This window comes from Solanum stenotomum, chromosome 11, assembly GCF_019186545.1.
Source record: "Solanum stenotomum isolate F172 chromosome 11, ASM1918654v1, whole genome shotgun sequence".
Taxonomy (NCBI): Eukaryota; Viridiplantae; Streptophyta; class Magnoliopsida; order Solanales; family Solanaceae; genus Solanum; species Solanum stenotomum.
The window spans coordinates 51,807,719-51,819,039 of NC_064292.1; the positions used below are offsets into that span (position 1 = coordinate 51,807,719).

Sequence of the window (11,321 nt, forward strand, 5' to 3'; positions counted from 1 at the left end):
CTAGTTGTCACCCCCATATGACTTTCCGAACCAATGACCTAAACTCTCAATATGTTGTTAAACGTCCGTATAACCTACTTGAACTGTCAACAAACTGCGAACCCTAACTTCTGAACGACTAAACCCTAAACCCTAAGTTCTAAATCAATTTTTTAATAATTGACTACGAGAAAAAAATAAGATACATAAATTGAAACAGAAGAAAACAATATCAATGCTTGTTAAAATAAAAGTTGACAAAGTACATTTTCCTAGTTTAGTCTACATGCAATGCTTTAGAAATTAAGGAAAACCAAATTAATATTGTAATTAATGTTATTGACAACAATGTTGATATTTTCCTCATGGCAATCATATTTTATCTCTGAGCTTCACAGCTAAGTTGTATTAATGCAAAACACTAAATTAAGAAAAATGTAAGTACTTAGATAGTTAGTTGATGTGTTAAACTATAGATCCTTCAAGCACAAAATTAGAAATTAATAGAGTTAGAAATTACCATATTTATTCATCATAATATAAGCAAATAATCAATGCCTTCAAATATTGAGAGAGACATATAGTAATTGTACTCCTAACTCCTAAGTACTAACTAATAAAGCTATGTAATCTATTCTCTCCGTTTTAAATTAATATTTATCGTGATTCTTCTTTTATACGATCTTATATTATTTACGTCTTAAGATATCATCTCTCTAATTAATTCTATTATAAGTATATACAATTGAAGTTATACGCGAATAACATTTCAAAGAACCATCAACTAATACGGCGGGATGGATATGATCCATTCACTTTTAATTTATTTAGAATTTTAAAAATATAGCGTGTACAAGCCCGTCTCTAAGAATAGAGAAATTTCTTGTAGAAAACGTTTTTCCTTCTAATATATTTGTGTGATGTGAATCTGAAGTAATTGAAATGGTAAATTACAAATATCGCATGATTACAAAATAAATGTCAATACTATACAATAGCCCAATAAAATATGTAATAATAAAACAATAACGAACCCTTATCTTCATTCCTTGTTTGCCAGTATGTTATATAAACACTAATTATACACTTTATATAGTTTTGTTACACACTTAATATACACAAGTAATACACATTATTTCGACTTGGGCAAAAAATATTTAACCCACTAAATAAAATAGTTGAGATCCCGAATATTAATAAGAGTTAATGGTCAATAACATATTTATCGTATCACATTTTTGTGAATTTCATATATGAACTATCAGGTGTTTGTATTTTCTATTTGAACTATCACTAATTATCAAAACAAACCTCGAAGCATATATACAAGATCAAGTGTTTGAATACAATCGCCTACACACGCGTGACAATTTGATTTGCTCATAAATTTATGTTTGCATGACAACTTACTCATTAATTTTGAGGTATATTTTGATAAATAGTTTATAATAGTTCAAGTAGGAAACTTGCAAAAAATGATACTTCAAGTGTAATTTTTCTTTTAAAAGACTATTTTCAATTAATTTATTTAATTATTCACATGGAGTGACACTTGGCATCTTTTTTTTTGTATAGTACATGCAACATCATATGCTAGTCGATGTGTGTTTTGATAAATAGTTAATAATAGTTCAGATATGAAATGCTAACCCCTGATAGTCGTCTAAGTAGGAAATTCACAAAAGAAAAGTGATACTTCTTTAAAAAATATATATTTTCAATTAGTTCTTGTTTAATTATCCATGTGGAATGATTGTTAAACTTTTAACAAAAATATAGTGTAGTATACGCACTACCAGTTATTAATTGAGGTATATTATGATAAATACTACTTGGGAGTATAGTTTTGGCACACTCCTTAAGAAAACTACTCATTTCTTGAAAGTAAAAATATTTTTACTAACTTGCCCTAACTTTTTAGTAGGTTTTTTTTTTTGGTAAACAAGATATATTATAATTAGTACAAGTAAATGGCCGAGTATGGCTAGTAACGTTCGGGAAAGGGATTGGGTTTACATTATACACATTACGATTTTTTTAGCCTAACATAAAGAGTTCCTACTTTATCTGCTTCTATTCTACTAGAAACAATCAACGGAGGAGTTGTCCAAAGTACGAGGGAGTTAGCTTCCTTCAGTCTAGACCCCTCCTTAGCCAAGGTATCTGCCACTTGATTTTCTTCCCTGTATTTATGCTGCACCGGAGGGTTTCCAAGTTTAAGTAGAAGTTCCCTGCAATCAGCCAAAATATTCGAGTAGGATGGATGATCATTTGCTAGACACTGGAGGATATCCTGTCAGTCTACATTAATTTCAAGTGGTGTTAAGTTGTAGGTTAGTGCAATAGTTAAACCTTTTTACAACGCTAATAGTTCAGAAACAATATTTGTTGCTTCATATATGTTTCCCATGAATCCTACCACCCAATTGCCATATTTGTCTCTTATTACTCCTCCTATTCCACTAGTGCCAAATTTAGTTGAGGTAGAACCATCAGTGTTAAGCTTAAATCCAATGTTTGGAGGTTTCCATTTTACATACCCTACTATAGGTTTTTCTATATTGGTCCTTTGGTTTGTGATTGAGAAAAATTCGATGGCATGTATGTATGGAATATTAGCATTTATTTTTCCTTTTTTATTAGGTAATTTTCATTTCTGTTAAGCCATATACTCCACAAGTAGAATGGATAAAGTTCTTTCCAGTTGCAGTTTTTTATCACTATGTTAATGTTCCTAAGGAAATCTAGCCAGTTCATGTCTTGGTTGGATGTGAATATGTTGATGCTTTTTATAAGTTCTAGCTCAGACCACAACTTCCTGGCATTTGTACATTCAATGAAAAGATATGTTGGATGGTTTCTGGGATATTACATATGTGACAAGACTTACTAACATCTATTCCCATTAACTACTCATAATTCCTAGTATGTAAAATATATTTTTACTAATTTACCCTTTTATAAATACTTTGAAATACTTATAACTCTTTAGTAGGTTCTTAATCATGTAAAATTTCATTAGTTAATTTAAATAACGCAAAATTGAGAAAACATCACTAACATCTTTTTAAGAGTGTGAATACATAGGATAAACACAACTAGATAAAAGAGGTTCACATGATAATACATGTAAGAATCTCACAGATCACCGTGATACTTATAAATCTTTAGTAGGATAATTATGAGAATAAAATGTATTTTTACTAACTTGTCCTTTTATGAATACTTTGAAATAGTTGTAACTCTTTAGTATGTTCTTAATCATGTAAAATTTCATTACTTTAAATAAGGATTAAATTGAAAAAAAATCACCACTAAAGTTTTTCTAATAGTGTGAACACATAACTGATATCGCTAGATAAAAGAGGTTCACACTGGTAGAAATCTCACAGACCAATGTGATACTTATAACTCTTTAGTAGGTTAATTATGAGGATAAAATGTAATTTTACTAACTTGTCCTTTTATAAATACTTTGAAACAACTGTAAGTCTGTAACTCTTTAGTAGGTTCTTAATCATGTAAAATTTTATTAATCTAAATAAGGGTAAAATTGAAAAAGAAAACATCACAAACATTTTTTTAATAGTGTGAATACATATAGCTTAGATAAAAGAGGTTCACATGATAGTACATATAGCAATCTCACAGACCAACGTGATACTTCACGTGTATTTTTTTGTCCTTATTCCTAACCATAACAATATTCCTCCATGCCTCCTCTTTTTCCACTAGTATAAATTAAGACCTCAAAATGAAAAAATAATATAAACTCACTTTCTCTCTCTTCTTTCTCTCTCTTAATTTCACCATGGCCCAAGAAAACCAATTACCAAACAACTCTTCTCTTCCAAATGGATGCAAAACCCCAAAATCTCCTTCATGTAGGATTCCCAAAGCTGTTAACTGTCCAGGTGCACCTAAGAAACTGAAAAGGGCAAATCGGTCATTGTACAAGAGAAGATTGCGATTTGAGATCGTCGTCATGGTTTCTGGGGAAGAAATTGATTCATTTTTCAGAAGTGTTGAAAATGCTAACAATGGTTGTAACAAGATCATGAAAAGAAGACGTACTATGTAAACTCATAAAAATGTTTTTCAGTATCATTTGATATCTGAAACTCATAAGTGACCGATTAATAACAGTTGTTGCAAGAGTCTCTAGTAGAAGTTGTTTGAATTAGTTGTAAGGTGAAGTTTCGTTTATTTTAATTATTGTATCATGTCATGTCGTGTCGTATCGTATCGTATCGTAACCTAAGTTAGCTAGCTAGCTACTAGTAAAAAAGAAAAAAATAGTTTTAAGTATTATGTAGTAGTATCTATTGCACCTCTCTTTTTCTTGTTTTAATATGTCAAGTATGGTTGCAAGTTTTTAAGTATGATGGATCTGAATTATGGTTGACCACAATGTTGATAATTGATATCTGGAAAATTTTCATAAATATATAACTTAAGATATCATAATCTTAAAATTTCCTATTATTTAAAAATAATTATGTAAATTTCCTCTCGGATACATCTACTATCGCCTTTCACATACATTTTTATTTCCTCTCAAATATATCCATATTCCCTCTCGATTACATCCCTCCCATTAAGTAATGTATCATTTGCAATGTATCGAGCAGTCAAAAAATGTATATAAGAATAATGAAAAATGCGAAATTTTGTAATTAGAGAAACTTCTGGAATATAATATACTCAGTCCCCAAATATAGGATTTTTGTACTTTATACTTCATCTTTTATCTATGAGCTTCACAGCTAGGTTGTATTAATGCAAGGCACTAAATTAAGAAAAATATAAGTAGTTAGTTGATGTGTTAAATTATAGATCATTCAAGCACAAAACAAGAAATTAGTAGAGTTAGAAATTATCATATATATTTCATCATAATATAAGCAAATAATTAATGCCTTCAAATATGAGAGAGACACATATAATAATTGTACTTCTAAGTCCTAACTTATAAATATATGTAACGTATTTTATATGCTACATAAAAAATATTGGAATAACTATATAAACATACATCTTATATTACTATCATCTCTAAAATTCATACAAAAATCCCTTCTAGCCTTATCTTCTCTTGGATACATCCTTATTTCCTCTAGGATACACCCTCCAATTATGTAATGTATCATTCGCAATCCGTGAGCTATGTAACCACAGATTTTCTGATGTATTCGAGATTCTATAAATTTAAGTGATTTTTTGTAATTTGGGAAATAATAGGAACAAAATGTAATGAGCTCTCAACACTGTGAGATAAAATATTTATTAGATAGTTTTTCTTCCAATTATCTTATTTGTTTTTACGTTGTAACATATCATCTCATTAATAAATATTGTCTCTATTGTTTGAAATATTTATTTTATCTATTTGTCATCTTTTTATAATTAAGGTGTTTGTACAACGTACCTAGTCATCTAGTGTATCATTACTAGTAAAGGTAAAATGGAAAGAAAATCATTTTGTATTGAATTTTTAAAAATAAAAAATAATTTAAGATATTTATTTGTAAAATCAAGATAGATAAATTGAGATGGATGGAGTACCCGTCTGAGTAGCTACAGTTGTTTTATTGTACATATCTATACTAACTAAATGACATGCCATAAGTTTATTTTCTTTCAAATAGAATCTATGTTTTGTGTATTGACAACGTATATTTCTTTTATTGTACCATCAAATTAAGTTCATCCTATGATAACAATTTTCTTTATAATAAAGCTTGAGATGTTAATATATTGGAAGTAGAATAATAACTTGGTTTAAACCACCAAGAACTATAAGGCAGGACTCATGCGATTCATTTATCTTTATTTAGAATTTTAGATATAACGTGTTCAAATCTAACTTTAAAAATGGAGAAATTTCTTGTAGAAACGTCTTTCCTTCTAATATACTTACATAATGTGAATTTGAAGTATATGAATCGGTAAATTACTAATATCATATGATTGAAAAATAAATATCAAACACTATTGATAACCCAATATTAAAATTCATGATAATAAAACAATAATGAACCCGTATCTTGATTTCAAAAATAAATATCAACACTATTAATAACCCAATATTAAAATTCATGATAATAAAACAATAATGAACCCTTATCTTCATTCCTTGTTTGCTAGTATATTGTATAAACACTAATTATACACTTGTTATAGTTTTGTTGTACACTGAATATACCGAAGAATACACATTATTTGATATTTCGACTAGGCCAAAAAAGATTTAACCCACTAAATAAAATTATTGAGATTCCGAATAATAATAAGAGTTAATGGTCAAAACATATTTGTCGTATCATGTTTTTGCGAGTTTAATAGTTGAGTTATCGGGTGTTTGTGTTTTCTACTTGAACCATCATCAATTATCAAAACACACCTCGAAGTAGACTAGATCAAGTGTTTGAATACAATCATCAACACACACGTGACAATTTAATTTGCTCATAAATTTGTCTTTAGAACAACTTACTCATTAATTTTGAGGTGTATTTTGGTAAACAATTGGTGATAGTTCAAGTAGGAAAACTCACAGACTAGCGTGATACTCGTAACTCCTTAGTAGGTTAATTATGAGAATAAAATATATCTTTACTAACTTACCCTTTTATAAATACTTTGAAGCAACTCTAACTCTTTTGTAGGTTCTTAATCATGTAAAACTCCATTAATTAATTTAAATAAGGGTAGAATTGAAAAAAAAAACCATCATTAATGTTTTTTAAATAGTGTGAACACATAAGATAAATATAGCTAGATAAAAGAGATTCACATGATAGTACAGATAGAAATCTCACATACCATCGTGATACTTGACATGTATCTTTTTTGTCTTATTCCTAACCATCACAATATTCCTCCAAATGTAAGCAATCCAACCATCCCTACTATTTTTTCACTAGTATAAATTAAGACCGCTAAATGAAAACAAAAAATAAAAAATACATTTCTTTTCTTCAAACTATCACTTTCGCTCTCTTCTTTCTCTCTCTTAATTTCACCATGGCTAAAGACCTCCAAACCCCAAAAGATTTCCAAGAAAACCAATCACCAAACATCAACTCTCCTCTTCCAAATGAATGCAAAACCCCAAAATCTCCTTCATGTAGGATTCCCCAAGCTGTTAACTGTCCTGGTGCTCCTAAGAAACCGAAAAGGGCAAATCGGTCATTGTGCAAGAGAAGATTGCGATTTGAGATTGTCGTCATGGTTACTGAGGAAGAAATCGATTCATTTTTCAGGAATGCAGAAGATGCTAACAATGGTTGTAACAAGATCATGAAAAGAAGACGTAGCATGTAAACTCATAAAAAATGTTATTCAGAAATAATCATCTGATATTTGAAACTCATAATTGACTGATTGATAAAAGTTATTGTAAAGAGTCTAGCTCTATTAGTAGTTTTTAGAATTAGTAGTAAGGTCAAGTTTCATTTATTTATTGTATCGTGTCGTATCGTATCGTTAGAAAGTTATTTGCTAGCTAGCTAGTACTAAAAAGGAAAAAATAGTTTTAATTATTATTTAATAGCATCTATTGAACCTTTCTTTTTCTTGTTTTAGTATGTCAAGTATGGTTGTAATTTTAGATATGAATTATGGGTATAAATCAATGAAGCATCAAGTTTTTATTTAAATTTGTTAAAAAAAAATTGGGTAATATTATATATTGATTATCTGTTTTACCAGTTTTATTTTTAATGAGTTAATGATGATACAATTGTTTTTTGTTTGAGTTCGTTATATATTTATTATCTGTACTATACCAACCTCCTGTTTTGAGAAGGTTGTTTTCACTTTCCTTTCTTTTTCCTTTTTTGTACTCTTTTGAACTGGTTTCTTTTTTGAGTCTAAGGTTTATTGAAAACGATTTTTTTGTATATTATATTTTGTGTCCACACTTCATTTTGTGAGAAGTTCTCATCTTTTGCCTTATTTTCTTTTGATTATCGAGCTTTTATAGAGGTGAATTCAGTGTTGAAGTTCGTAAGTTTGAAATAAATATATATATTTGATTAAATTAACAGAATTTATTCTAAATTCGCCTCTAAATCAATAAAAAAAAAAATGTGAGATTAGGAAAATGGTGATTTTGTGGGAAGTGGAGAAAGTTAGAAATGGTAATTGGTTAATTGCTTTTGTTAGAAGGAAGTTTGGGAAGTTCCTTTTTTATTTATTTATTTGATTTAAGTTATATGATACATATATAAAAATTTTATATTTATATAAAGTTTTAGTTATAGTCATTACAGATTTGATAAATTTCAGTAAATTTAGTCAAAGTCTTTTGTTTGGGTTGAAACATTTACTTAAGTTTGTTGTTAATAAATATAACTCTCTTTATGTATATAATTTACATATTTAGAATTTAATGAGTCATTTTTTGATATTCAGAATTCATAAATTTAATATACTGGTCTCTATTTTAAAAAAATTAATCCATAACAATAGACAAGTTATTATTTTTGCTAAATTATTAATTATTTATTTAAAGACTAAGAAAAAATAAAAATATACTTGGTGAAATTTCACGACATGAAATTTAGAGAAAATGGTATTTACGCAATTTCATTTCTACCTTATAAGGATAGATAAATTGTTTCTAATAAACTTTAGATCTAACAAACAAAAAGGGGAAAAATAGAAAATAACATGATCTCTTTGAAGCAAAAGAAGCCATAGATAATAATAACAGGTATAAAAAAGTTATAGGAGGAAAACAAATATTCTAAACAGGTAATATTTTATTTATTATTATTTTTTAAAATAACTTTTGGATTAGTGCTAATTAAATTTAGTCAGGAATAAGTTGGAATAATTAATAAACATGTTTGACACTTTGTATGACATAACTTTGGGATTGATGAATTTGTTTTTATTCTATTTTTATTTTAAAATGTAAAAAAAAGAAGGGAGAAATATTATATGTATTTATTGATATGAACAAGAAATACACCATGTGTATTTGTTATTATTGTCTCGCTAGACTTTACACTCAACGTGGAGTTTATTTGTCTTTATTCTATATCTAGTTTTACATAAAATAAAACTTTTTGAAAATGGTAAATAAAACAATTCAGCTTTTGTTGTTGCTAGAATTGTGTGGTATGGTTTAATAATTACCCTGATTTTTAAAAAAAAAATTAAATTAAATTAAATGGGTAAACCAATAAAATGGAAAACAAAACTAATGGTTTTTTCAGCAGTTTAATTATTGTCTTTTTTTTTTGGAGTTTTTTTTATCGAAACCGTGTGATATACTTCAATAATTACCTCAATTCTTTTTAGCAAATAAGATTAAATGAGTATGTGTATAATATTGATGACTTTAAAATCTTGAATTCACCATTAAAAATGAAGAACAAAACCAACGGAGCTATATGGTAGAAAATTGGCATTATTTATTAACTTAAAATAATAATGGCTCTAAAATGGGAAATTCTAATTAATGAACTTTACTTCTTTTATCCTTTAAAATGTATTATTCTGTCTTATTTAATCTAATTAGACGATGCAGTTAAACTAGATAAAACAAATTGTAATTTAAAATAGTCATAAACATTTAATTCTAATTAATGAACTTTTTCTTTCTTGACCCAAAAATCAAATGTTAGAAGTTACGAATTAAAGTAAAAATACACGTTATTTAAAGTTTTAACTATGTGTTAAATGATTTAATTTGATAAACACAAAATTTCTATTTCTTAATTTAATATAAATATTATTATTGGTTTTGAGTTAACCCCACCACCCCGCACCCCCACCCCACAAACCCTTTACACCTTGTTTGGATGGTTGTTATCCGTTGTATTGTATTATTAGTGTAAATACAATGTTTGTTTTGATTGTTAGTTAAGTTCTATTGTATCGTATCGTTTTAATTCATTGTTAGGTAACCATGAAAAGACACATTTTATGTAACGACCGATTTGGTGTGATCACGTCGTTACCTTAATACTTTCTTTTCATTTTGTCTTTATTTATTATTTAATAACTATATTTCATCTTTTATCCTACCTTTTCATAGTATCTCTGCCCCGTCTCTACTTTTCTGGTAGGTTTATCATTCAAATTATAGTCGTGTGACATTATACAACGACGAAGAACGATACAATTTATCACAACATTGTATTCACTAAAACAAGACAGTACAATATATAATCTATCACAATATAATATAATATGATACATTATGAAACAATATGTAACAGTCACGACCCAGACCATCGTGATTGGCACCCATACTAACATTCCAGTGGGAGAACCACTACTACAACCCAAACCAAGCAACTAATCTAAAAACTAAGGCATTTAAGTTACAAAAGCAAGTTAAATACTAAAGAAATAAATAGGGAGTTCCCATAAACTCCAACAAATTCTAACAAGAACTAAACAATGCAGAAGAAATAACTTAAAACTGAAAGTCAATGTACCAAAACATCTAACAATGAATCAAATCTAAACCAGAAGAGATGCAACCCCAATCTAACGAACTAATCAACTAACTAGAACAAATGTCTCAGTCCGAAAATGGTGGACATAGACGAAAGAGAATTCCATGGCAGCCTGGAAGAATTAGCTCACCCTTGAATTCGAACGACGATCACTGATCTCCTAAGCGAGGTCTGTCAGTAGCCGCTTGAAGATGTCATGTACTCAACAAAAATAAGAGCAAGTGCAGTATCAGTACACAACCACAATGTACTGATAGGATCACGCGGCTATCCCACTAAGTACAACATAAGCAAGTCAAGAAAACATTATAAACACATGCATATATATCAACATATACAATGTTATCATCATTTACGAACAATGAACAACTTCACATTTTATATCAAATCATTGGTCCTCTTATGGAACCCAAACCTAAACAGTTAGCATACCAAAACGTGGTACCCGATCCCAATGTTATGTCGAAATGTGACAACCAATCCCATATTTATGCCGAAACGTGGCAACTGATCCAAGTTAGTTATGCCGGAACGTGGCAACCGATCTCATTCACACACCACAATCACAATCACAAGTATATCTTCAAGATCATACATTTAAGTCATGATTCATGACATTCATCATTCCTCTAACTCATTTACAACAAGTGTGATCAATAATGCAACATTCATACATACAAGTATCATAATGAATCAAGAACAAGCATACATTACACAATCATAGAATCACAACCATCACCTACCTCGAAACAAGCTTGAAACCCTAAGAAACTCGATCCTTCCGTTTCGGATTCGTTCCGCTTGTTCTTGGTCTACAAACAATCAATTTAATACGAGAATCAATAAACAATCACTAATTACATG

General features: G+C 28.8%; 1 protein-coding gene across 1 annotated transcript; it reads left to right on the plus strand.

Annotated features, from left to right (window-relative positions):
• Window positions 1–6,926: 6,926 nt before the first annotated feature.
• Window positions 6,927–7,382, plus strand: LOC125844684 (cyclin-dependent protein kinase inhibitor SMR13-like). The gene has a single exon (XM_049524002.1). It carries the CDS (start codon window positions 7,006–7,008, stop codon window positions 7,303–7,305), a length of 300 nt encoding a protein of 99 aa, XP_049379959.1. The 5' UTR covers window positions 6,927–7,005; the 3' UTR covers window positions 7,306–7,382.
• Window positions 7,383–11,321: the final 3,939 nt, after the last annotated feature.

Excerpts from the sequence above, each read along its gene's own strand:
- LOC125844684 (XM_049524002.1), top strand. The coding sequence starts at position 7,006 with ATGGCTAAAGACCTCCAAACCCCAAAAGATTTCCAAGAAAACCAATCA.